At 54.4% G+C, this 27876-nt stretch overlaps 1 protein-coding gene across 4 annotated transcripts; it reads left to right on the top strand.

Moving 5' to 3' along the window:
* The first annotated feature begins 2234 nt into the window (after positions 1 to 2234).
* TRIM56 (tripartite motif containing 56) lies at positions 2235 to 11054 on the top strand. Of its 4 annotated transcripts, none has more exons than XM_045048068.1 (4): positions 2235 to 2405; positions 2821 to 2895; positions 3702 to 3843; positions 3954 to 11054. In XM_045048068.1, exon 4 carries the CDS (start codon positions 3955 to 3957, stop codon positions 6265 to 6267), a length of 2313 nt encoding a protein of 770 aa, XP_044904003.1. In that variant the 5' UTR covers positions 2235 to 2405; positions 2821 to 2895; positions 3702 to 3843; position 3954; the 3' UTR covers positions 6268 to 11054. The 4 variants fall into 4 exon arrangements, with proteins under 4 accessions (XP_044904003.1, XP_044904004.1, XP_019676085.2 ...); XM_045048069.1 differs by lacking the exon at positions 2235 to 2405 and adding an exon at positions 2466 to 2719 and having other exon boundaries at positions 2821 to 2880; XM_019820526.3 differs by lacking the exon at positions 2235 to 2405 and adding an exon at positions 2467 to 2719.
* Positions 11055 to 27876: the final 16822 nt, after the last annotated feature.

Here is a 27876-nt window from a genome sequence, read left to right on the forward strand (position 1 = left end):
AGCCCTGGATCAGGCTCTGTGCTAACAGCTCAGTTCTGTCTCCCTCTCTCTCTCTGCCCCCTCCCCTACCCACTTGCACTCTGTCTCTCCCTCTCTCTCTCTCAAAAATAAACATTAAAAATAAATAATCCTTATTATTTGTATAAATTAAGCTTAAAACCTGTGCTCAGCTCACACTCCCCAAATACCTACAGAACAAAGTTCAAACCTGCTTAATGAAAATCCCATAAATGGCTCCCCATTACTTTGAGGCCCGACAGGTAATTTTTAAGTTTGTTCTGCCTGCCCACCCCCATCTCCTGCTACTTCCCTCCAGCCACCTGTGCTTCAGTCCTATAAGACCAACCACCGTGAGAGGCCTTCCTTGCCTAGGGTTATCTTAAGGGACCCCCAGCATCTGGTAAGAATCCACATGCCCCGCCCCCATACGTGTCTTTGTGGTAACCCTTATCACTTGGCTGTAGGTGAGTTATCCCTTAGCTTAGGAGTCTTCTCGGGGAAAGAAACCATCTTCCTGGACCCCATAGGTATTTTAAGTAATTGTTCGATGTTTGGGAAGACAGGGTAGGACAGCCACTGAAGGCCGCCTCCTGCATGAAGCCTTCCTGATTCCCACACCACCTCCACCATTCCGGGAGAAATCAAACTCTCCCTCTCTTGTGTTGGCATAGCACTTTATGTGACCTTGGGTGACAGAGTTATTCTCTCTTAACTCAGAGTCCTCATCTGTAAAATGGAGCAGTAACAGTACCTATGTCACCAGGTTATAGTGAGCATTAAACCAGGTTATGTTTTCGATGCCCCATGCCACGCTCAGGGAAAATACCCAATAAAAGAAGCCACTGTGATGATTATTTTGACATTTGCCTTGCTGTCTCATATTGCAGCATGTACACTCTCACCTCCCCTGTTAAATCGAAAACTCATCTTGGGCGGGGAATATATCCTGTCTATCTCTGTATCTTCCATAGCGCGTGGCAGGCTCTCTTGCCGCAGTAGACATTGACCAATCATTCCTGAATGTGCACAAAGAAGCACACACGAAGGCCATACACATGTGCAGGTGTGTGCCTATACATTTGTGGACACACATGCATCAGTCTGTCCTTCTGTCCTCACTTGGCTGGACTGTCTGGTCTGCAGCATTCAACAGCACTGATCACCCCCACCTTCTGGAAGTGAAGCATTCCCTAGCGTGGCTCCTAGGATCTTTCCTCCCTTGGATTTCCACTCTTAGCTCTCTGGTGACTACTTCTCACCTCCTGCACGCCCAGCCCCTCCCCCACTTGCCCTGAAATGTCTGGTCCCCGTAGTGCCATCACAGCCCTCTTCTTAAAGTAATTTTTTTAATTAAACTTTTTTAACGTTTATTTATTTTTGAGAGAGAGAGAGAGAGACAGAGCATAAGTGGGGGAGAGGCAGAGAGAGAGGGAGACACAGAATCCAAAGTGGGCTCCAGGCTCTGAGCTGTCAGCATAGAGCCCGACGCGGGGCTTGAACTCACAAACCGTGAGATCATGACCTGAGCTGAAGTCGGACACTCAACCGACTGAGCCACCCAGGAGCCCCTCAGCCCTGCTCTTCTTGCTTTGGACACTGTTGAGTGACTTCACCAAAAGCACAGATACACTGGAAGAGTGTGGAACGGTCACAAGCCTGGATGTCACCAGCCTCACTCTTCCCTTCTCACCTCCAGACTCGCAAAGCCTGCCCTCCTTCCTTCACCTCCCTCCCCAGGGTGAGTCATCAGTGCTGTGGTGTCAACAATAGCTCCTTGAAGGATTCTATCCTCCTCCACCCTCCGCTAGGTCCTACGGCCACTGGGTCTGCTCCAACCTCTCCACTTTTTACCTGGACCCTGCAGCCAGAGTGAGCACTCCTTGGTTCAGCATCCTGCTGAAAGCCCATCACTGTGGACCAAGGGATGCATACAGGAATAGATACTCAAGAAATCAACTTTCATATCTCAACTGTAGAATCTAAGTGGTAGGTATATGAGTATTTGTGGCAATTCCTTCAACTTTTTTGTGCTTCAAATTTTTCATAAGATATTGGGGAAAATATCCTTCAATGGTTTCTTTTGACTTCTTGGATAAAACTCAGACTCCTTCATGTACACCATAAGGCCCTCTATGATATGGCCTCTGCGTCACTCTATAACATCATCTGCCGCCACACACGTCCCTTCCCATAAACCATCCAAATACTTGGTGCTACTGGGGAGAGTTGGGGTATTTCATTCCTCTGTGCCCACCGATTTGCTGTTCCCAATTCCCAAAATGTTCTTCCCTGCGTTCTTCCTCCCAACCTCCTCTGTGCCCTTCAAACTCATCTCAAGTGATGCCTCCTCCAGGAAGCCTTCGCGGACTCATCTGGTTCCTCTGCGTCTCCCCTGGCTCGCAAAGGTTTAAGGCGTGCAGGGCCCCACCTAGGACTAGATTGGCAGCTGTGCCGCCTCACTGGAGGCCTGGCCCGAGGGCTGGGCTCTAGTTACATGGCTCTGAACCGAGGAGGAGCTCTCATTTCTCCCCTCAGAGGACGCGTCCTCGGGCAGGTCCTCTGCGTGTGCCGCAAACACACTTAGCTGGCTGAGCGGATCCTGATGCTGGATCTCACAGGGCGACCTGGGGAGCCCCGCCGAGCCCCGCGGCCTGCAGCAAGGGCCGCGCCGGCCAAGGGTGGAGGCCCCCCCCCTCCCGAGGAAGAGGTCCGGCCTGGGGTAGGGAAGAAGGCGGGGCCTGAGGCCGTGCGAGTCGGTGTCCCGGGCTGGGGACGGAAGTTGCAGAAGTACCATTACTTTCAGTTTTGTTTCTCTTTCAGGCACCCAGCCCCAGCGGCTTCCAGGCCCCGGGCCCCCCACGCCCCGTCCCGGAGCCCAAGGTCAGCTCAGACCCGGTAAGCAGGGCGGATGACGGAAGAGCTGGAAGGCGTGGGGGGAAGGGAGCGGGAGGAAGAGGAAGGGGGAGGGGAGGGACCCGGAAGGCGGGAGGAGAGGAGAGGGTGGGAGGGAGCACCCCACCTCGCCCCACTCCGGGGCCAGAGGCCTGAGGCTTACCTGGGAAAGGCCTCCTCCCACTCTCTGGCCTGTCCTCCCCGACCCCACGCTCCAGAAGTTTGGGGGAACACCCCCCTCCCGCAGTCTCTTCCTGGAGGATTTCGTCCACTGTGCTGGGATCTGGGGGGGGGGGGGGAGTCACAGACGGGTCCACACAACTCCCCTTCAGAGGCTTCTAGGAAAGCTGAGGCCTCTTTCAGCAGGACGGGTAGAAAGAGAGGCCTCTAGGAGATGAGGCACAGGTTGCGGTGACCCCAAGGTCTAAGAGCTAGAAGGAGAGCAAGGCCGCCTGCTCCCCACAGCCTTACTTCCACCTGCTCCAGAACCCTCCCAGGGGTAATTGGGCAGGAAGTGGGGCCCCTTGACCCCTGATGCGGTTCCCAGGGTCTAGAAGACAGGTGTGAGGGGCTACAGGAGTTGGGGCCCCTTACCCTGCCCCAGTTGCCACAAGTAGAGGTGACTGAGCAGCCGGACCCTCTCCTATGTCCTCTCTGCCTGCACCCCACCCCTGCACCGGTCCCCAGCAGGGCCTCAGGACTACTCACACAGGGCTAGCGCCACGCTTGCCAACAGGCCTGTCAACCCTGGGGTGCTGATCATCACACAGCTCCCTAAGGCTGGGCTTCTTGGTCTGGTTCTTTCTCAGGGCACTAGGCACAAGGTACAAGGCAGGAAGCATTTACTTTTTTGCATTTGCTGAATGTATGCCCGGAGCGGGGCGGCTCCCTAGCTCAAGAGCAAGCGGCCACAGGCCCTGGAAGACCAGAAGGACGTTCCTGGCTATTCAGGTGAGACCTCAGCCCTGGTGGGGCTTGGGGATGGGGGGAGAGGCAGGCTGGCAGGCTGGAGGCAACGTGGAGGTACCCTCTGCCCTCTGACCCCGACCTCTCCCTTGCAGCATGGTTTCCCAGGGATCCTCACCCTCCCTACTGGAAGCCCTGAGCAGCGACTTCCTGGCCTGTAAAATATGCCTGGAGCAGCTTCGGGCACCCAAAACGTTGCCCTGCCTGCACACCTACTGCCAGGACTGCCTGGCCCAGCTGGCCGAGGGAGGCCACCTCCGATGCCCTGAGTGCCGAGAGACCGTGCCCGTGCCACCGGCGGGCGTGGCCGCCTTCAAGACCAACTTCTTTGTCAACGGGCTCCTGGATTTGGTGAGGGCCCGGGCTGGCGGAGACCTGCGCGCGGGGAAGCCAGCCTGCGCGCTGTGTCCCCTGATGGGGGGGGCCGGCACGGGGGGGCCGGCCACTGCCCGGTGCCTGGACTGCGCGGACGACCTGTGCCAGGCCTGCGCTGACGGGCACCGCTGCACTCGGCAGACCCACACCCACCGGGTGGTGGACCTGGTGGGCTACCGGGCAGGCTGGTACGACGAGGAGGCCCGGGAGCGCCAGGCGGCCCAGTGCCCTCAGCACCCGGGAGAGGCCCTGCGCTTCCTGTGCCAGCCCTGCTCCCAGCTGCTGTGCCGCGAGTGCCGCCTGGACCCCCACCTGGACCATCCCTGCCTGCCACTGGCCGAGGCTGTGCGCGCCCGCAGGCCAGGCCTGGAGGAGCTGTTGGCAGGCGTGGACAGCAACCTGGCGGAGCTTGAGGCCGCCCGGATGACGGAAAAGGAAGCTTTGGCCCGGCTGCGGGAACAGGCAGCTAGGGTGGGAATGCAGGTGGAGGAAGTGGCCGAGGGGGTCCTCCGGGCCCTACTAGCCCAGAAGCAGGAGGTGCTGGGGCAGCTACGGGCCCACGTAGAGGCTGCTGAGGAGGCTGCTCGGGAGAGACTGGAGGAGCTGGAGGGCCGGGAGCAGGTGGCCAGGGCAGCGGCCGCCTTTGCCCGTCGGGTGCTCAGCTTGGGTCGCGAGGCCGAGATACTTTCTCTGGAAGGGGCGATTGCCCAGAGGCTCCGGCAGCTGCAGGGCTGTCCCTGGATGCCAGGGCCATCCCCCCGCCTGCTGCCCCAGCTGGAGTTCCATCCTGGGCTCCTGGACAAGAACTGCCGCCTGCTAGGGCTCTCCTTTGAGGAACAGCCCCAGAAGGACGGTGGGCAAGAAGGAGCTGGAAGCCAGGGAGGTGATGAAACTTCGAGCCAGAGAGAGGATGGAGCCAAGTCAGAGAGACACGGTGGAATCCAGCCCCAGAGTAGGGCTGGAGCTTGCACCCCAAAGGAGAACAGAGCCCAGACACCCCAGGAGGATGGAGCCCAGACCCCAAAGGAGGACAGAGCCAAGACACCCCAGGAAGACGGAGCCCAGACTCCAAAAGAGGGCAGAGCCCAGACACCCCTAGAAGATGAAGGAGCCCAGACCCCGAGGGGTGGCAGATCCAACAAGAAGAGGAAGTTCAAAGGCAGGCTCAAGTCAGTTTCCCGGGAGCCCAGCCCAGTGCCTGGGCTGAACCTGGAGGGCTCTGGCCTCCTCCCCAGGCCCATTTTCTCCTGCAGCTTCCCCACGCGGATGCCAGGAGACAAGCGGTCTCCCCGCATCACCGGGCTCTGTCCCTTTGGCCCCCGGGAGATCCTGGTGGCGGATGAGCAGAATAGGGCGCTGAAGCGCTTCTCCCTCAATGGCGACTACAAGGGCGCGGTGCCCGTCCCCGAGGGCTGCTCCCCATGTAGCGTGGCTGCCCTGCAGGGAGCAGTGGCCTTCTCGGCCGGCGCGAGGCTCTACCTCATCAGCCCTGATGGTGAGGTGCAGTGGCGCCGGGCCCTGAGCCTCTCCCAGGCCAGCCACGCTGTGGCTGCCATGCCGAGTGGGGACCGCGTGGCCGTCAGTGTGTCAGGCCACGTGGAAGTGTACAACATGGAAGGCAGCCTGGCCACCCGGTTCATCCCTGGGGGCAAGGCCAACAGGGGCCTGCGGGCGCTGGTGTTCCTGACCACCAGCCCCCAGGGCAATTTTGTGGGGTCCGACTGGCAGCAGAACAGCGTGGTGGTCTGTGATGGTCTGGGTCAGGTGATTGGTGAGTACCGGGGGCCAGGCCTGCATGGCTGCCAGCCAGGCTCTGTGTCCGTGGATAAGAAAGGCTACATCTTCCTGACCCTTCGCGAGGTCAACAAGGTGGTGATCCTGGATCCAAAGGGGTCACTGCTCGGCGACTTCCTGACGGCCTATCATGGCCTGGAAAAGCCTAGGGTGACCACCATGGTGGACGGCAGGCACCTGGTCGTGTCTCTCAGTAACGGGACCATTCATGTCTTTCGGGTCCGCTCTCCTGATAGTTAAAGGGCTAGGACAGGAGAGGGACTGGGGAGGGATGGGGGGGGGGTGCTGGGGCTATAGGGGGGACGAGGGAGGCAAGGCCGCCATGGGATGTGGTGGCTGAGGGTGTTTTCTGGAAGGCAGGGGCTGGCAACCTTTCAATGTGAAGTGCCAAACTGCTAACCCCTCTTCAGGGTGTTGTGGGGATGGGACCAAGGGCAGCGGTGTGACCACAGCTCTCAGAAGCAGGGGAGGAAGGGAGGAGTGCGCCGAGAGCTAACTGTGTCTCCTGCTTTTGGGGGGTGACTGCTGCTTCCGTCGCCACCCTTGTAGGTCAAGTTTCTGAAATTCGTAAGCTTGTGCTGATTGGCGTTCTTCAAAACTACTCCCGATGGGATGGCCCAGGGAGAGTCTTGGCGAGGCTGGCAGAAGGAATCCTCCGAGTCGAGAAGGGCTTGGGGTATGTCAGGCATGTGCCTTCTAGAAGAGAGCTGAGAACCCAGCTCCCCTCAGACTGGAAGCAGGGACACACCAGGTCAGAAGAGGTCTGGGATTTTGAACCAGCCACAGTCCTGACGTAGAGATCTCTCTGAGGGTGGGCTTTATGGGGGACCAAGTACAGACACCAGCTGAGGCCAAGAGGTGTGTACCTCAAAGTCCGTGAGGTGAATGTGCCAACAGAAGGGTTGGAGTCTAAAACACAGGGTTCTGAGTATGAGAGGGGAGACCCCAGGGTCTCCCCTCCCACCACCAGGCTAATCCAAGGCAAGACCTACATAGGATGTATAATCTCTGCTTTGATGTCTTTATACTTCCTAGAGTCTTATTTTTAGTTCCCCTTAGTTTCCCGGTGTGATTCCTTTCGAGAAAATTTGGGTTTGGCAGAACTAAAGGGTGAAGGAGTTTGCCTTCAGGTGGGCCATTACTGTGGGAAAAACAGCCTACCCTAACCCTGGAGGCCAGGTGCTGGACTGTGGGGCCAAACCAGCTGGAAAACTTGAGAAGTCAGTTGTGGGGCTGGGCTGGGTGGAGGGATGAAACCCACAGGGAATTCTGCCAGAGGTGAGCCGCGACCACTGCACTCTTGCACGGGCCATGGCAGCACCAGAACCGAGGTGGACGTGTTGAGCCTGGGGCTGTCGTGAGATGACCAAAGGGAATCTTAATCTAGGGATCATGGACAATGGAATGTTCATGGGGGACCAGAGGGATTTTGGACAAGTCCAGAGGGAAAGTGCAAGGGAAAAGAAAACCCTTTTCTGGAGAGGTCGTTGCTTATTCCGTTGAAGTAATGGGGGAAATCATCAAGGTCAAGTGTACAAATTCAATTATATAAAACCTGGAAATGTATACACAGCAAAAAAATAATGAAAAGGAAAGGAAAGCCAGTAAGATGAGGAAATTATGTAGAATTGGTCCAAGTAAGGGCTGAGCCTCCAGTACAAGCAGTGACCAAGAGACCTACTTGGTTCAAAGACCAATCAGGCGATGTACGCAGGAGGAAATGCACACAGGCCAGGACTAGGAAACTATAAAATAAAGTCAACCGCTTGGCATTCACCAAAAATATATTAAAAATACGTCATAGGGAGGTAGACTGCTGGCATTATAAAGTGTGATGCTTTCTGGAGAACAATTTGGCAATAGTTGACAAAGGTAAAAAGAAATGACCATAGGACTAAGTTATCTCACTTTGGGGAATACGTTCTGGGAAAATAATTCAAGAGGAAGAAAGGAGTTGCACAGAGATATTTGTGGCCGTCTTGTATGTCACAGTCATCGACTGGAAACTGCTTGGCTGTGAGGGACAGCCAAGCAGCTTGTGGTCTGTTCGGACCATGAGCTATTGCCTTCACGTATGACAACTATGAAAACTATTTAGAAGAATATGTTATGTGATGCAATCATAGCAAAAAGAGAGAGAGAGAAAGAATTTGGGATTATGACCACTTAATGATAGCAACAAGGTATGTCTGAATAGTTACCGAGTGGAAATATGTTCAACATTTGTAAATAGTGATTTGGGAGACTGAGTTCTGAGTTCTTTCGTGTACATATATATGCACATTCATATATGCACATTCCTACTTCAGTTCTTATTGACCATTAGGTAACATATATGCTTAATATTTACTTCAAAAACATACACCTCTAGAAATGATGTGTGAGCATAGCTATTGGATTTGCAAATGAATGTGTCAGTTGGTATAAACGAGACTGTCCAGTTGAAGGAGAGGCAGGAGTCTGGAGGAGAATCCCAGCTGGCCAGGGCCTGGCAGGGAGGAAGGGCAGAGCAGAGGAGCAGAGGCTTGTCTGCAGAGGTTGGAGAGTCCTCTCGGGTGATCAGATCATTGTGGAGTGTCCACAAAGCAGGGGAAGGTCATATTGAGTTTACCAACTAATTCAGAACAACTGGAAACCAAGTGGTATTTCTACAGAACCAACTAGTATAGAGTAAGTTGTACGGGGGTGGGGGTGAGGCAGGCAGTGTCTCATCTGCTTTGCAAGCTCTATTTCCAGAGTGAGCACAGGGATGGCTCATGGTAGGTGCTCAATAAATGTCTGTGAAATGAACAGACAGTGGTAAGACTCTTGTAGAGGTTTCCCACCTCAGATGTCTAAGCCCCAGCCAACCAAGCTGTCCAAAAGCTTGTGAGAAATTTCTGGTAGGGGGCACTAGGGACACAGTCCACCATATGCCTCCTGGGGGGTGGCCCTCCTCTGAGTCACAAAAGAGGTGAGATTGGGGTGACTTGATTGTGTGTGAAGGGGGACCTGGGAGGTCATAGGCTCTAGGGGCTCATACACCTTCAGGTTAGCAGAGCCGTTCTGAGGGTTGCATTGGAACCACAGGAACGCCATCTGGCCGCAAGAAGAGAATCCCACAGATGCTTCAGAGCTGCGGGAACCACTTGGCTTTCCAGAAAGCTGTAGGAATCCTGGGAAGCCAGGCATTGGAAGACTGACGGAAGTACTAACTTTTCCTCGTTGAGGGGTAGGGGTGGGAAGGCACAGAACACTGGCAAAACGTGAAATGCAAGAGAAGTACAGTATTGAGCGTGCTATGGAGGTAAAATCTCCATCACCTTACCCGTGACCTAGGAATCCCACTCAGCACCAAAAGAAAATTCTTGGTTAAACTAAAGATGTGAAGAAATCAGGAACATCATGAAAGATGCAACACCCCTCCCCTACACACACACACACACACACACACACACACACACACACACCACATTGGGCTTGTAACAATTTTCATTCCATTTCGTGTTTGGAACTTTCCAGGTTGTGCATATACTGGTGAAAGGAGCATGCCGTCCCGGTAGGGAGAGGGTGGGTAGAAAACCTCTTTCGTAGTCTTTGTGTCTAAAGGGAAGTGAATGAGGTAGCAGAGACCTAGGTTGAGTGCTGGCTCCTCCACAAGACAGCTGTGTGATCTTGGCTAGCTTCCTAACCTCTCTGAACCTCCATTTCTCTGTCAGTAAAATACACAACATACCCACTTCACAGGGTTGTCATGAGTGCTGGGTGAGAAGCACAGAGAAGTGTTTTGCATACCATGAAGTTCAGATCCGAAGTGTGGGTTAGGAAAAAGCTTAGCCAACTTGTACTGACTTCATATGGACTGTTCTGCCAGTGCAAGCCTGAATGGGGATGTTATAGGAACATGTTGACGAGGTCAAAGCTCAAGAAGGTCTGGGTAGAGTTGTTACCTGTTTCTCTTTTGGAGGAGATATTTTGCCTTGCCGCATTTATTTGAAGAAGCCATATGTAAGACACAACAGTAATTGTAGGAGCAGAAGGGACCAATGGCCAGCTTGCTAAGACTCAGTGCTGTTCCTAAAAGCCAGCTGAGAACCAGGCTGTGCCAAATTAAGGACCGATAACCATAGACATTTAGGAAAAATTCAAAATGGCAAGCGTGGCCTGATCTTTTGATAATTTAGAGAAAATGTAACTCGGAAGGGACTAACTTCCCCTTCCATTGTAATCTTATAATTACTATATCTATAAAGCCATGTTACCTAATACATGCTTAAGAGGGAGAATTCCAAAGGGGCAGAGGTCTGAGAGAGAAGTCAGAAATCTTCCAAGGAAATCGGTAAAGTCAGTGATCTGAGCTGGGCAGGATTCAATAGGTGGTTGCCGAGGCCAAGGTGTTTGACCATCTCTCCGTGGCAGGTCAGCTGACACTATAGCTATCCTGTAAATTGAGTGGGAGATTGGACACAGGGCATAGAGGTCCGTTTCAGCAGAGGGGAAGGCGATTTTGGACTAGCTGGGGCAGAGAACTGCCAGAGCGGGCACTCAGGAAGATGTTCCTGGCAGGAGAAAGATCAAGTGCAGATGCAAGCTTAGGAAAATAGGTAGTTTGACTGAAGACCACAGAACCAGCCTACCCAACTGGTTCATGAATATAGCTTAATTAAACGGATCAGGACAGAAGCAAAAACAGGTTTTCTGGGGACCATAGACGCCTTTGACAGGAGAGTGGAGTAGTACAGTGGGATCAGGCAAGACCTCACCTGAAGCCCCAGGTGAGGAATCTTTGGGACCATATAAAGAGGCGATTAGGAAGGAGGTTTGGAAGGACAACTTGACTTGTCTCTGGAGAAACTTTGAACCGGTTAGCTCGGCAGCCAAAAGAGACAGGGTTGGAGACGGAACCGAGACCTCAGTACCCATGGGGTCAGCCCAGCAAAGTTTTAGTTGCCATGGGCTGAAGAATCTGTGTTGTAAACTCTTTCATTCCTTCGTGTACTTTGTATTTTTCTTCCGTTTCGTAATAAATTCTTCTGAAAAAATGTGAACCTTTTCTTACATGGATTCATGGCTGTGGGGAACTGTCAACACCAAAGCCCAGAGAGCAAAGGTATCATGGCCACCCCTGCTGTAGCTCCAAAGATGCCAACATCTCGCCCTTGGGGACACTGCAGGAGGTCCCACCTAGTCCCGGCCACTGCCACCTATAGACAGAGGGCCCTCTGGGCAGAGGTGTCTTACAGGCTAGGCCTCGGTGGGAGCCAGCCGGTGACCTGGCTCAGCAGGACTGAATGTGGGCACACTCAGGTGGGGAATGACTGCGTGGAAGTGGGGTGGGGGGCAGGCAAGGGGCCCAGGTCAGGGTGGCTGTGCCCCCCACTGGTCTCTGCTTGTTTTCTGGTTTGGAGGAACCAAACAAGCAGCTGTGGGCACCGTCCAGCATGCATGGTGGGCCCTGCAGGGCTGGGCGGAACATGTGCCTGCTCGCCAAACCTACCCGCTCTGACCTAGTCTCCAAAGCCCCTGAGGGAGCTCCTGCCCCCAGCTGTGCTGAACCAGAAGGGGAAAGACCTCAGATGTTCTCTCTCTCTCTTTTTTTAATGTTTGCTTATTTTTGAGAGAGGGAGAGAGAGACAGCGGGCGCAGGGCAGAGGGAGAGGGAGCCAGAGGATCTGTGCTGACAGCAGCAAGCCCGACGCCGGGCTCAAACTCACCAACCGTGAGATCACGACCAGAGCCAAAGTCAGACGCTTAACAGGCTAAGCCACCCGGGCACCCCAGTTGTTATTTCTAACTCACACAACCTCTGACTTCCCCATCAAATACAGTAGATGGAATAGCAGTTACTGAGTGCCCGCCCACCTGTGCTTCATACCCATCGGCTTCCAGAAGCTTCAACTCCTACAGAGTAGGAATCGTTAGCATTATTTGACAGACAAGGAAACCAAAGGTGGCGAGGCTTGCTCTTGGATCCTGACTCCGAAGCTGCCCTTCCAACCAGCTCTGAATCCTAAGCCTATGTTCCTCTTCTCTCCTTCGTCAATGACGGCCGAATGAAATGAGATCTGAGGTTCCTTCCTGAGCTAACAGACCAGGCCCTTGTCCCTATAATAGGACTGGAATCTAACACAGGAAGGGAAACTCAGAGATACTTCTGAGCATCCCAGCGGCTAGTGCTCACTGCAGGGGGGTGGGGCGGGGGGAGCAAGACGGAGAAGAGAAGACAGCGGAGGAGACAATGTTTTGAGTGGCCTGGTGGGGAAGCAGGGGGTGGGAGTCAGGGCCCACCACTGCTGCGGTGACAGCCTGAAAAAGAATTCCGCAATTCATCATCGAATGACTCAGCCTGGCTTTGGACCGGAGCCTCTGTGAACCCCGGGGAGCATGACTCAGCAGCTGAGGGGGCCGGGCGCAGGAGAGGCTGCCGCGGTCCATGTGAGCGGTAACTGTGGGGAGAACGGCCTGTTCCAGGCCCCAAACCCCAAGGCGGAGCGTCTGCCTCTGTGGTCAGACACACACGGTCTGGGGTTCCTAGCCATGTGGCCAAGCCTCCTCCCTCAGACCTGGGTCTCCTCTTCTGCAGGCCTGGCTGCCTCCTTTCCCCATGGCCTTGGGGTCTGCTGCAGGATACTGTGGCCACAGACTCTGGGGGCCTCTTTCCCCTTCACTGCTCTGCCAGGTCAGGCAGCAGGGGCCCCGCTGTAGGGGCGGGGGAAGGCGGGCACATGTCACAGGCGGGGCACGCGACTAGGCAGATGGTCACAGCATCCCTCCTCCTGCTGAGGGGCCAGGGAATGGGGCGCTCTGCTCTTGATTTTGCTCAAGGGTTAACTCAGAAAACGTCTCTTCCCCCTCAGAAATTTTCTCTCCCCTTAACACTCAGGTCAGGACAGTCCATCAACTTACCAGCTGAAAACAGCCAAAGCAACAGGGAGACAGAATGGCCCCCGAGTTCTATGGGGGAGGCCGGGACACAGAGGTTGTAGGTCAGCAGGAGGGCACACAGACCTGCTCCTCCCTGCCAGTGCCTGGGCACTCTTGTCTGGTGACCCCAGTTACTTTCTCACCTCGATTATTCATACAGTCCTTTCCTCCCCTGCCAAACCCTCAGGACAAGAACTTCTGATTCACATGGAGCATTCCATGATCAGGTGTTCTGTAAATATTTGTTGGTTGAAAGAACAAATGAGTGAATCTGTGCTAAAACCCTAGTCACCGTCCCTAAGGTCGGAGGAAGCCCTGGGAGGAGAGGACAGGCCCTGGGGCAAGAGACGACTATCCCTCCTCCTTAGAAGAGAGGCATGAACAGAAGTTATCCAAATTCTGGGGGGAAAAGATAGTAATCCCGCTGTGCTGTCCTTTTTCTTTTTCCCACCACTCCTTTAACCTTCTAAGGTGCTATTTCACTTAATTGTTTATCCTGTTTATTGATTATTGTTTGTGTTTCCCCCCCAGTTGCTACCCTGGAAGGATGCAAGCCCCAGAAGGCATTTTGTCTATTTCATGCACTGATCTAACCTACATGCCTGGGGTATAGTAGATACTGAATGAATGAATGAATCAATCAATCAATCAATCAATGGTATCTATTGAGCATTTACTCTGAACCAGGCCCCATTTTACATGTATTATCTCATTTTGTGCCCTTAACAGTTCTAGGAAGTAGTATTACTGTCTTCCCTGGTTTAAAGATGAGGAAGGTGAGGGGCGCCTGGGTGGCTCAGTCAGCTAAGTTCCCGACTTCAGCTCTGATCATGATCTCATGGCTCATGGGTTTGGGCCCCACGTCGGGCTCTGTGCTGACAGCACAGAGCCTGGAGCCTGCTTCGGATTCTGTGTCTCCCTCTCTCTCTGCCCCTCCCCTGTTCACACTTAGGCACTCTCAAAAATAAATAAACGTTAAAAAAAAAAAAAGAGAGAGAGAGAGATTAAAAATGAGGAAGGTGAGGTTAGAGATTATGTAACACGAACAAGATCACCAGGAGCTGGGCAAGGGGCTGGGCAGAGGCCAACGCGAGCTGTGGTCTGCCTAGGGACAGCTTTCTATCACTCCCCGGGGAAGCACTGCACACACCAGGCCTTCCAGGAAAGCCACACCCGCTTCATCCCTTCTGGTTGATGTTTTTCTTTATCCTTCTTCCTACCGACTTCCCACATGATCCCGTCTCACCCCCAGAAAATATCTCTGCCCTGAAACACAGCACCCCAGCTTCCAGACTTTTCCTGGCAGAACCGCAGAGGCCTGAGAGCAGAGAAGGGGACTGGGGAACCTAGGCCTGGCTCTCCCCACCCAGGCCCTGCAGAGTTGAGGCAGGAATGTTCCTGTAGCCCACTCCCTAACACCTCCCTTCCTGCTGTCCCTCAGACTGTGTGGGAGGCTCCCCAGCCCCAAGTTCAAGGAAGGCAGAAACCCCCAGATCACTTTTCTGTGGGCTTCCTACCGCTGGGAAGTAGGCTAGAACACAAGAAGGCTTCTGCCTATGCCAGGGGGGCCAGTGCTCCCAGACACGTCTCCTGGCAAGGACAGCTTTGCAGGCCCCTCACCTCCTACCTCACTCTCCTGGCCCCTTCCCTGCATCCCCTTAAGCTTCTGTGGTTCTCCTGCCAGGAAGAGTCTGGAAGTTGAAGAGATGCTGTGCTTCAGGGCAGAGGTATCTTTTGGGGGTGGGATGGGGTCATGTGGGAAATCAGTAGGAAGAGTGATAAAGAAAAATATCACCAGAAGGCATGAAGCGGGTGTGGCTTCCCCAGAAGGCCTCCTGCAGGGCACCTCCCCAGGGAGTGATGGATGGAGAGCTGGCCTCAGGCAGCCCAGCCCCTTGCTCCTAGTGATCTCTGGGGAAAAGAACGAAGACCCAGGAACAGCAGGAGCAGCGAGAAGCCTACAGACACCTGAGGGCACCCATGTCCATGCTCAGGGAGACACAGCACCTCCACCTCCCTCCAAGGGCTCAGGAGGGCAGTGAGAGAGCGAGGGTAAGGAGGCTGGGATGTCTAAGCAACATCTGGAAACGGGCGGTCGGGGGAGTCAGAAGCTAGACTGGGGGTTGTCAGGGAGAAACTGAGTCCAGATGTTGGGGAAGCAGTACCACACCTCACACCTGGGATCCTGCCTGTGGCTGGAGCCAAGCATCCTCGCTGGTGATGATATGAGAGAGGGGGTGTATCTCTGTGGTCTTATAAACACATGGCGGTACGCATGCCATTAGGATGTTCCCAGGCAGGCAAAGAAGCAAGACTGGAATTTCCCTAAGGCTATCATTTCCTACCATTTAATCCTCAGTCGAGGACCACAGGGCCTCCCAAGGGCAGGTGCTGGGGGAGTGGGCAAGGTGCAGAGTTCTCCAGGAATGCCCCCATACCCGGTCCACCTCTCCACCCACAAGCCCCTCTCCTAACACAGAAGGTGATATGCTCTCCCTCTGGGGTCTTTCCCTCCAAGAAAGGGATTCAGGGTGAGAACAGCCTCATTTTATCCCAGCTCTGTCACTCACTAACAGGGGACACCCACATGGGTTTCTTAACCTCTCTGGACCTCGGTTCCTTGCCTGTGTAATGGAGGCAGTGAGATATCCCATGGGGCTCCCAAATGAATAAATGAGATAAAGAATATGAACACACTCAGCCAGCGTCTGGCACATAGGGGATGTCTAGTCAGAGTTCATGGCTCCTTCCTGCCTTCACCTCTTGGGACCACGTGCCTTCTCCCCACACCTTCTGGGCACAAAACACCCGGGCTGAGCTCTTTTCCTTCCACCCCCATGCACCACCACTCAATCAGCCCACCATACAGAAAGCATTTACTGGGCCCTGCCTCTAAGTTACCAATGCAAACAGCAAGAACAAAGATGTGGAGGGAAGACCAGCTGGGGTAAGTAGCTGGTCACCCAAATGAAGTGACTTCTCTGTGGAGTTTCATCACATCACAGCCCAGCACTTGATTCTCCAACTAACATGTGCACACCATGGACAAACCGATCTCAGGGCGTACTGACGTCAAGCGTGCGTACAAGACGCACAGAGGGTAGCGTTAGGAACCAAATGCCAGCTCGTTAGTTTACTGACAGAGCCACTATCCCCAGGCACCTGGGCACCTCTCTCCTGGGGGCTTCAGAATGGAACTGCTGAGGATGGAATTAGAACAAGGCCAGGCCATTGGATGATTTTAATGGCTGGATGATAGCCTGAGGTGTCCACACCACCTCTGGATAAGCCAGTCCCAGGGCCCGGCCCCCTGAGGTTTTAGGACAGAGCACCAACTGTCCTGCACAGCCTAGAGACCCGGCCCCAAGCTGGATCTCCTTGGATCCCCCATTTATAATGAGAAGGAACTCTCTCCTCTGTTGGCATTTTCCCTCAGGCAGAAGACAATGCAGTTAGGTCCCTAAAATCAATTGCAATCTTATCTGCTCTTCTGAGGTTTCACCCAGGTCTCCTTAATTGGATTTGGGATATTTACAGACAGACAGTCTCCTAGGTAATTTCTACAGAGGGCTAATATCCTCTCCTAAACCGGGTTTCTTCCTAATTGGATTCTCCAAAGGCAATGTTAACTTCAAGGTACTTGGCTGTCAGGCCCAAGTCCTGCCCACGTGGGGCAGTATTAAGGGGCAGAGGAGGAAAGCACAGACCCAAACATTTCCTACCTCTAAATGGCACACGACCCAGTAGGGAGAACAAAATGAACACATGTGGTACAGATGAAGAACCCTCCAATGCTGAATGGTGTGTCTGATCATAAGAGTGTTCAAGTTCAAAGGAGAAACAGCTTAGGGTGGCCTGGAGGATGCTGGAATGGCTTTGGGGAAAAGGTAGGATCCAAGCCCCCTTGGGAGGCTCCGTGAAGAGCTGATTTGCATATGAACAGCAGGGGGTGTGTGGAACATTCTAGAGGCCAGAGATGGGTGGGAAAACCAGAAATCAGGCAGTGTAGATGGAGGGGATAGATATGGCAGATGGAGATCCTGTCCCCGCCGTTATGAATGCCTGCCCACTTTCCCTCTTTCACCCACACTGTTCTTGCTCATCTTCCCCACACATGAACTGGGTCTGTTGAGAAACCCGGGAGGCGTCAGGAGGCCCGGCAATTAACACAGACCTGGCACATGTACCAGGACCCCCACACACATAAACACACACTCCTGTCCAGCTGCTGAGTTAATGGTCCACTGGCAGGAAAGCCCTGTCAGAGCAGAAGGGTGGGGAACCTCGGCCCCAGACCAGGAGTGACAGACCCGCGCCTTCCACCTGCTGCGCTGACGATGTGCCTGATTCAGCCCGGAAACCAGGCCGGTGTGCCAGACACAACAAGACGTCCTTCCCCTTACCTACAGTCCCTTGGGGTTCGCAGAAATGATAACAGGGAGTTCCCGAGTCAGGGGCTTTCCGTCTGGGCTCAGCTCCCACCTTAGCCCCATTTCCCCGGGGAAGCCGCTACCACAGGCAGACAAGAACAAAACAGAGGGGGACCCGCCATTTCCTGAAAGGATAAGCACTTGAGGACACAGGTCCCCTGAGCCCATCCTGGGGGTTTAGGTCTACTTGATACACTCAGCAGAACGGGGTCTGTTGGCGCTAGTCTAAAACAAGAACCCAGGGGGCGCCTGGGTGGCTCAGTTGGTTTAGCGTCCAACTTCAGCTCAGGTCATGATCTCACGGTTCGTGAGTCTGAGGCCCGCATCAGGCTCTGCGCTGAAAGTGGAGAGCCCACTTCGGATCCTCTGTCTCTCTTTCCTTCAAAAATAAATAAACATTTAAAAAAATAAATAAATTCTCAGTATGGGGCGCCTGAGTGGCTTAGTCGGTTGAGTATCCTACTTCGTGATCTCTCGATCCCACACTGGGCTCTGTGCTGTCAGTGTAGAACCTGCTTGGGATTCTGTCTCCCCGTCTAGAGAGGGACTTGCTCCCCGCTTGCACTTGCTATTGTGCGCGCGCTCGCTCGCTCTCGCTCTCTCAAAAATAAATAAAATATTTAAAAAAAATTAAAACAGGAGCTCAGAATAAGAAGGGCCCCCCCCCCAGCTTTCCTGGACCCTAAAGCTCTCCTGTTGGCCCCGCTGTCATTCCACTGGAAGGGTCTAGACCTTGGAAAAGAGAAGACTGCCCTTCTGCTTCCTCAGACCGCCACATCCTTTGACAGAGCTGGCCGGTGCGGGGCTGAGGGCTCAGGAGGAAGGAGGGAGGGGTGTCCACCCGCATGGCCCTGAGCTCCTGACGACCGTGGCAAGACCGACAGAGGCCGTCTGGGTCTGGGCCAGCCCTGTAGGGAGGTGAGCTGGCAGGCTGGGGCTGCACCCTGGGAAAGAGGGAGTGTGCCTGAGGGTTAGAGCCAGCTGTCGGTCTGGGCCGTGAATAACGGGGGCCTCATCACCGCCCCAGAGCTGCAGGGGCAGGAGCACCCAGCACGGGGACTGACTAAGAGAGCAGGTCTGGGCGAGTGGGTGACGAGCAAGGAGCAGAGTGCCGGGCTCCTACACACGGGGCGAATCCCTTGGCTGCTCTTCGGGCTCCTTCCTTCTCGGGCCCTTCTCCCCCCATGATTCTGCTTCTCCACCCTGACGTGTCGTCCGCATCCTCTCCACCGAGCCTCTCTGCCTTATCCCAAAGGTCGGGTCCCTGGACTCTTCCTGCCTGCCCCCAGGCCTCAGACATCCCTTGGCCGGATGCCTGATCTCCCGTGTTACTCAAGAGGCATTTGGCACACCCCTCCTTGGAACTCCTTGTCTTTACAGCTGTCTGTCTTTCTACCGGAACAGGGCCCTAAGGCCCTCCAGGGCCAGACCCTTATCCTCAGCCCCAGCACCTTTACACGCCCCGCGGACAGAAAAAGCAATAAAAGCAGTTCTCTGCAAATGCTTGCAGATCATTCTTTCAGGTCTAGCTCACGGGCCCGCTCCCACAGGGGCCTCCCGAGCATTTCACGGGTACCTCTCCTGAGGCATTCGAGGCCGGTACTGGCTTCTCTGGCTCTGAAGGTGAGGACAGTGCCTCCGTGCCCTGACCAGCTTCTCATGTCCTCTCTGCCTTCTCCACCCATCTCAAAGTCGAGCCTGCAGTCCGAGGTCCACAGATAACCAGCCCACAAACGTGAACAGGGCACAGAAACTGCTAACCGAGCCTATGGGTCAAAGGGCAGTGTGCTCCGTCACCAGGCAACCCGGGCTCAGGGCCTCCGGTAGATTCTTTCTGGGGCGATGAGATCCCTGTCTCCAAAAGCCACCTGGGGGGTGGGGGTGGGGGAAAGCACACGGGTCTGAAATTCCCCACCCCTGGCTGGGGTGGTCTAAGGCTGCAATCTCAATCCCAAAGGGGAGCCAGTAAAGACCAAACCAAATCAGCATCCTGGGATTCTGATTCAAGATTCAAATCATCAGCGATGGGCCCGGCTCTCACGGCTTTTTGAAAGCTCCTGGGTAAGCCTAATATGAAGCTGGGGCCGAGAGCCACTGGACGAAGCACAGGATGTCACAACTCCCAAGCGAGCGTGGCCTTCGAGGGTATGAAACGGTCAATCATCACGGCTTGAGCCAGAATCAGTTCCTTGCTCAGAGGACAGGAAGGTTCTGAAGGAAGGAGTCAGGGATGGGAAGGGGAGCCGTGGGATATAGTGAGGGCAGAGCCGGGCCCTATCCTGGGTCGGGGGGTTAGGGGCACAGGCCCACAGGGGACACCACGGGGACAGCTGTGGCGCCGAAAAACAGAACGGAGGCAGGGCGTGCTGGAGCCAGCTCCTCTCATTAGCTGAGGGACCTGGAGCAAGAGATCCTACCCATCTCTGTGGCGGTTTCCTCATCTGTAGAATGGGACAGTGCCATCCCCAATCCCTGAGCCAGATGAGAACGAACGCAGGTAATGAGAGGACAGCAGGGCCTGGCAGACAGCAACTTCTCTGCACACTTTAGCCACTGGGACCGCGGCAGATCGGGGAAAGGGGACTTTTCCCTGCAACTCTGAAGAAAAGGCACGCAGACCCAGCACTTTAGGAATGAAGAGATGTGCAGATCGGCAGCTGCCTAAATAGGGGCACCTGCGGGGCTTGGTTGGTTGAGCGGATGACTTGGGCTCAGGCTGTGACCTCACGGTTTGTGGGTTCTAACCCTGCATCAGGCTCACTGCTCTCAGTGCAGAGCCTGCTTCAGATCCTCTGTCTCCGTCTCTCGCTCTGTCCCTCCCTGACTCGCGCGCTCTTTCCCCCTATCAAAAATAAATAAAACATTTAAAAAAGAAAAGAAACTGCCTAAAGAAATAGACAGGGGCAACCACAAATCCAGACAGCCTGGCACGAGTTTTCAAAGTCTCAGCATCCCCAGCCTTCCCAGCGTGGGAGGCTGGGATGCATCCTGGGGGCATTGCAGCCCCGGTTGGGTGTTTCTTTCTGTCGCTTCCAATGTTAGCTTCTTCTGAGCTCCGAAAGAGGAAGGAACCTCTCACCTCTAGCCCTGCACACAGTGGGGAGTCCTAGGCTGGCCTCCGCACTGGGCTGGCCTGACCGCCTTCATCCCAAATGGAGTGCTCAGAGGCTCCAACCTCCGCAAATCCTATCCTAGAACCTAGACTTGCCTTTGACTTGGTTTCTGGCAGCCGACTGGCCATTTGGGGCCGGGGTGATCCCAGCCCCAGCATGACTGGCCTTCTTCGCCAGATGCTCCTTCAGTTCTGCCTTTGGCCTCCCTACGATCCTCCTGACCTTGGCAGGAGACCCTGTTTTTTCCTTGTAGGAGCTCATCTGCCTTAGAAGGCCAGAGAGGGTGCAGAGGACCATTTCTCCCAGTTGTCCCAAAGCAGGACCCAGGCCTCCAGCCTTCCACGCCAGCATTCATATCTGGAAGACAGTTCATGACAGGGCTTCCCTAGGCTGGGGGTTGTTTACCTGCTTGGGGCCGGAAGGCCCCGTCCCTTTCCTTGCCCCCATGCTCCCCAGAGGGTGACTGTCTTCAGCGCATTGTTTTCTTTCCGGTGGAATTTCTGCTCTTGAGGACTCAGTGTTCTGTGTTACTCCCGCCGCCACCACCATCGCCAGACCTCACATCCTGGTTTCCTCCTGTCCAGACAGTGCTGGCCACTGGCCAGGACCTCGACCATTCATGGAGAGGACAGGGGCCGAAGACAGCAAAGTGGGAAGCAGGAAGTGGGAAGCTGACACTCCTCCTTGGTCAGGGCCTCAGGCCTCTTCCGTGGGGCCTGCAGAGCGTCCGTGGTGGGCGGTGTGTCCACTGTGGGTGGGCAAGCCCTATCCCGCCTGGTGGTGGGCAGTGTGAGCTCAGTGAGCAAGCCTGGGGCAGACACATGAGGAGGTTTCCCACAGATGGGGACAAACCTTACAAGCTGGAACTTCATGATCCCTGATCAGTTTCTCCTTAGATCTGGTGCAGGACCCGCTCTGGCTCTAAGGAAGCCAAGGAGCCCAGATAGGCCAAGACTGAGGCCAGTCTCCACTGTGGTCACGGGGCAGGGGGTGGATAGTGGACGTGACAGGCAAGACTGCCCCACTTGTGCCAACCGCCCTGCCCATGGCACTTCCCATGCAGCTGCACAAGGTCGGGAGAAGGGGCAGGTGCGGGTGGGGGTGGCTCATGCCTCCCCTTTCCTGCCCTAGACCCCAGCCCGCATGGCAGCTCCAGGAAAGAGCCTAAGTCTGATTCCTGGGGTGTTAAATATCCCCCAGGTTAGCCTGCCCTGCCCCCCACCCCAGAGCCCTTCTCAGGCCTGAACTGCCTCACGTTGCCATCTGGGCTCCCCTCACCCAACAGGCCCGGCTCCCTCCCCCAGCACCCCCACACTGCCATGTGAATAAGTTATTTACTCTGCCTGCATCAGCCTTTACTCAGAGTCCTAATACTTCTTGACACATTTGTGGGGGCACAGCAAGGCCCCCCAGGCAAGGGACTCAAGAGAAGGGCATGTTATAATTCTGGGTCCCAGAACAGGATGGACAGCAGGCACCGCTGGCCTGGAGCACCTGCTTCAGATCCAAGTTCTTTCTTTTTTTTTTTTTTTTTCTCTTTAACTGTATTTATGTGGAGAAAGAGAGCGAGCACAGGGAGGGGCAGGAGAGAGGGAGAGAGAGAATCCCAAGCAGGATCTACACAGGCAGTGCAGAGCCCAATGTGGGGCTCAATCCCCTGAACGGAAATCAAGAGTTCAACGCCCAACCAACTGAACCACCCAGGTGTCCCCAAGTTCTTAACATGGCGACAATACTTTTGTCCGGCATCCACAGGAAGCCTGGTCCTCTCCTGCCAGTGACATATGTGGGCCAGAACCCTTGGTGGCCTTCCTTGTCCTGGTGGAGGCCCTGTCCAGCCCCACCATTGAGCTTCTGGGATCCCTTACCCCAGGACCTGATTAGCTAGCCCCCTCTGGCACAGGAACCCAGTCTACCCTCAGGAAACCAAGGGGCTCTTGAGAGGAAGCACAGGGGGAAAAAAAAAGAAAAGAAAAGAAGAAGAATGCAAGTTTTAAAGTCAACTGAGACAGGGGCACCTGGGTGGCCCAGTCGGTTGAGCATCCGGCTTCGGCTCAGGTCATGATCTCACACAGTTTGTGAGTTCGAGCCCCACATCGGGCTTGCTGCTGTCAACCTGTCAGCGCAGAGTCTGCTTCAGATACTCTGTCCCCCTCCATCTGCCCCTCTCCCGCTTGTGCTCTCCCCCAAAAACTAAATTAAAAAAAAATAATAATAAAGTCAACTGAAACCTACAGGTCGCTTTCTCTGTAGAGATAGAGGCACTCGGTCATTTCATCCGTGCTGCCCTTTGAAATCCTAACTACGCTATCATGAAAATGGCAACATTTTCTCTCCAGAGAAAACAGGCTCAGGGGAACAAAGGAAGCTGCCCAGAGGTTCCCGCTGGTCCTCGGGCCACATCTGCCTCTTTCTATGCAAAGCGTGTTGTTCCAAGCCATGGTGTCGGTCTTAGGGAGGCTCTGGGAAGGAAGAATGATAACCAGACCCGGGACTGCGCGGGCGCACTGATGACCCTCAGAGTCCTGTGTTGAGAGCAGACACGCCATACCCGCCCTCCCCGGCCCTTACAGCTTGGAATCCTGGGAAAGGTTATGGTATATAACCTGGCATATCTGGGCTCTGGCAAATCCAAGAAGCACACCAAGCAGCCTGAATGCATTAGCGTTCATCAGGCCAGCTGCTCACCAAGTAGCCCAGGCTGACTCAGATGGAAAGACACACAGTAGAGCCTGCTTCCATATGGCAAGGAAGTGAGGGAGAAGGAATGGTCAGTGACTCGAGGGGCCCCTGACTCTCCGGTGGCAAATTCCATCTGTACTGCATCACTCAGGCTGCTTCATCCCTGGGACCTCCGCCACCCACAGGTCCCCCACTGACCCGGGGTCACTGTCTTTCTGGGCATTTGCTCAGTAAAACAGCGGTGCCCAGGGCCAGGATCCAGACTAGAGCAAGAACATCTCTTTTGAGGAGATGGAAAAGCAGAGGCCTGCAACACAAAAGCCGACAAGAGAACAAGGCAGAGACGGGAAGCCTCAGCCAGAAGTTGTTCCCTGGAGATGAAGACGCAGAGAGACGATGGGCACGTTTTCCTCCCTTCCCCCACACGGCTCTGCACCTCCTAGGCCCACCCCATCCCCATTTCTCTGCCAAGGTCACGCTGCCTCTCCCTCATAACCCAGCACCGTCCCTCTGCTTCTGGGAAGCCTTCCTTCCACCCTCAAGCCCAAGTCTCACAACTTAACATGCAGGCAGTTTTAAGTTTTAATCTAATTGTCGCACGTTCGTTGATCTTCTGCTCCTGTCCCTGTGTCTGTTCTCTCGGGGAGAGAGAAGCGTATATGTCTCTAGGTCACACCATTGAGCATTCATTGTCAACAAATATTTGGCCGTTTTGGGGAAGCCAAGATTCACGCAACAGCCAGGGTAAAAAAAGACAGGATGTGTTCCAGAGAAAGTTACAAAGGGAGATTCAGGAATTCAGAGAATGAGGAACAAGTTCTGGTAAAGATAAAAGAAGTGAATCAGAGTTGGACAATCCACATTCGTGAGTAAAGAGAAATGGAAGGTGGCCCTGGGGTGTCCCTGGGGCGCCCCACAGGCGCCTCGTTCTGGCTGACACCATCAGACTCTGTGGTCACAGCTACCCGAAAAATTGCACACCCCACCCTTCCCGGCCCGTTAAACTTCCCCTTGTGGCCACAGTGGGTCCCATTTACTCTCTCTGCTTCTTTCCCCCAAGAGAGAAGGCTCATTCTTGCCTTGGGGGTAGGGGGGGTCTTCAATGCTTACTGAACTCTGACATTATGAGAGAGCCTCCAAGGGGCACCCCAGGACATAAAAATAAATGAGGCGTGGCGACAGCACAGTGAGTTTAGTAAGTACACACAGGACCGTTGAGATTGGGAAAGTATGTGCAATGGGTAAAGAGTTATGGAGACTCAACAAGAGATAGTGGACGCGGGTGGCAGAGAGTGGGTCCAGTGGGCCAGGACCAAGAAAACAGGTCAAACTCAGTTTGGTTTTTACCTTTTACTAAAACAAGCCCCCCTCCTTCCTGGTATGCTCGAGGGATTGGGACACAAGTGTCAGATGTCAGTGAAGGCCACATGCAAACAGAGCCCACAAAGGAAGATCTCCCTAAGATCGAAATCTGCCCACCAGCCAGTGGAGCATGCCAGGCGGGGGGTAGAAATGAGAAGATCCGGCCTGAAGTGGACAAGAGGGGCTGGTAGCCATTCTCTCCTGTCACCGGCCGCCTGAGGCATTTGATGTCAACACTCAGTACAGGCCAAGGGAAGTGAAAAGAACACCCACATCAAGGAACTCACATTGTATTGAAATTAACAGCTCAAGCCATCTGGGTTCCTGTTCTGGCTCCTTCCCCCCAAGAGTGGCCACCACTTAGTGAGAGCCTAGAACATGTCAGACACTTGGGGACAATATTTCATGTAACCCCAACAACCTTGAGGGATGGGGATCATTCTCAACCTACCTATAAATTGTCATCTGCACCTAGCTGCAAAACGGAAAACCAAAGCACCCGAAAGTTAAGTTTTCCCTAAAGACACATGACCAGCAAGGTGTCAGATCTGGGACCAGGCGGGTCCATCCACTGCAGAGACCACCGTTCCCCCTCACCGGATGGCACCGTGTGGACTCAAACACATCATGCAGCCTCTGTGGACCTCAGGGCCCATGCCTGCAAATTCGAAGGGCTGCATTAAATGGTTCTTCAGACCCTCCTGCTCTGAAACGCAGGGATATAATTGCAGAAAAAAAGCAACTGTGGACAAGCAGGGCTGAGACTGAGGGAAGGAGACGGGTTGGGGGCTGCCCTCTGCCTTCCTCAAGCTGTCATGTTACAGGCATTTAAGGAGAGAAGGCTGGCGGTGGCTGGGAAAGGGAGATGGAGGTGGTTATGCAGGCAGAGGAAGGGGAGACGCGCTGGGCATGGTACCAGTGTGAGGAGAGACCCTGGACGGGCCAAGGTGGCCCGTGTCTGTCGGGGTTCCAGGGTCAAGATCTTAAGCAAGGATAGGCAGGGAGGGACACAGGGCACTCACCCCAGCTCACTCCTACGAGAAGGGCAGAGCCAGCCCAGCCTAAACACAGGCTATTTTTGGTGTTGTGTTGTTTGGAGAGCAACCAGGCCAGAAATAGTGCTGTGAGTTAGTAGGACCCTGTTCTGCTCCCACCCCCAGCTCTCCCAGTGAAATCACCAAGAATCAGGAGGCCAGCTCCAACATTCCAGGGAGCCTGTGTAACTGATAGGGGACAGCACTCTCCGCCCTGCAGGAAGACTTGGAGCAGAGCATTTGACTGTAAAAGGGATTCTTCAAGAGGGGAAGCCAGGGAAGGGGGACTGAGTCAGAGAGAACGGAAGAGAGAGAGGGAAAGTGGGAGAGACCTCCCCTGGCTGGCTGAGGCTAGTGGAGTAGACCAGTTGACCATGGGTTGAACAGAGAAGTCAAGAAAAGGGAGTCTCGGAGAGAGAAAGGGAAAGTGAAAAAGAAAGCAGGTAGTGGTGCTGGGAGAGCAAAGAGGAAGAGAAGGGAGTAGGCAAAGAGGGCAGCTGAAGGACAGGAGGTGAAGGATTGAAGGGAAGATAGGCCCACAGAGAACCAGGGCTGCCAGGGCCCATGGGCATGGGGTGGGGGGACAGTCACGGAAAGTGTGAGTGTGGTCTAGTCGTGAACCACCTGCTAGCGGACAGATGGAAACATCTTTCCCAATTAGCTGGAACTGAAACTTCCCCAGAAATCCACAGTCTTGTAACTCATCCTCTTATCTCTGACCCTCTGGGAATCAGATCCAGCAATTTCAAAAGCAGGGACTTTTCTCTTTCTGCTGTTTGACCCCTTACAAAAGAGCCACGGCTTGAGCAAGGTGATTGGGTCAAGGCTTTGTTTGGGGTTCAGGGGAAGGAGGGATAGTGATGTGGCCCCTTGAATCAGGCTGGATTCTGAGAAGGGCATCGCAGGGAAGTCTGTCTGAGGGTGGCGGGGCGATCCGGCTACACTGTGATGTGTGGAAGGTCTCCAGAGGGCAGACAGGGTGGAAGCAAGGCCTTAACACACAGAGGAACAACAGGCACCATGGTCACAGTCACGTCTGGGCTTAGATCATCCAGCGGCCCTAGCTCATGAGAAAGTCAAAGGAAGAGTCAGAAACCCCAGCATGGGACCCAGTTACACCGGGCCTTGCCTCAATTTCTAATCTACACCCACCAGATACCTACACGTTCCCTCCAGTTTTGGAAAAAACCCTGCTTAAGTCAGCCCTTTGTGTTTTCAACATAAGTCATGTCCCCTTTCTCCCCAACAGGACATAGAGCTGCTCCCTTCCATGCCTGGGAACAGAGTGTCTTTTCTGGAATGGCATCAAGATCATCCATCAGGTCCAGGACAATGGTTCTTGGATGGCCAACAAAAGAAGGGAAGGAGGGTCAGCTGAAGTGGCTGGAGAGGATGGGCAGTGGGGCACCTCAAGGGAGCCCCTTTCAACCAGGTCTCGACCCACTGCCCTTCTAACTTGGGGCTTGGCACTCCCAACCTGGATGCCCATGTCCCCATCCCCCTTGAGCCCCAGAGGTGGAGGGCAGGGCACTGGGGGCATTTCTGGGGGGTAGGAGATGGGTTGGGGGCTTCACTTCTGTCTTCTCCACTTGAAAGAGATCAGAAGTAACCACCTTCTCATGCTTAACCACTCTCTCAGAGACTCCAAACGAGACCAAGAAAAGAAAAGGACATAAACAAGAAGCAGTTACATGGGAACAGTCCTGTACTTGAAAAGAGTGGGTGATCCTAACTTTCCGACCGAGGTTTCCCCTTTTTTCCCTGCCACCTCCTCCCCACCTGACTCCTAGGGGCAACAGAGAAAACACAGGCAGAGGCAGAGTAAAAAGTGGGAAAGCCGTCCAGCTGTGGTTGCCCTTGGTATCTGCTTACTGAAAAAATCCAAAACAAATATCCCAAAGCTTCCACCCACTTAAACTTCCTGTGATTCTGCTATCCGCTGTCTCCATGGATACTCTCACTTGAACCCCACCACCTACACAAAGCGAGACAGCGTGTGGAGCCCAGGGTCAAGTGCATCATCTCCCCACCCAGCCACCCCTCTGTCCACAACATCCTGGGCACGTGACCTGACCCTGCCAAGCCCCCAGGTGCAGTCCCACGCACCAGTCTCTGGCCAATTCCCACCCTCTGCAGAATTGTTTGGTTAGTCTTCCATCCCCAAGCCCGGTGTCCTGGAAGCACACCCCACAAACCCGCCACGAACTGACTCTCGCTGGCCGCCCCAGCACCACCCCGCAGGTGTCTGTGTCTCGAGGAAAGGATAAGGTATAATTCTCCCCAGGCACAGAAGGCAGCTTAAAGAAATGAAACTTACACATTGGG

The sequence above is a fragment of the Felis catus genome, chromosome E3 (genome assembly GCF_018350175.1).
Source record: "Felis catus isolate Fca126 chromosome E3, F.catus_Fca126_mat1.0, whole genome shotgun sequence".
Classification (NCBI taxonomy): Eukaryota; Metazoa; Chordata; class Mammalia; order Carnivora; family Felidae; genus Felis; species Felis catus.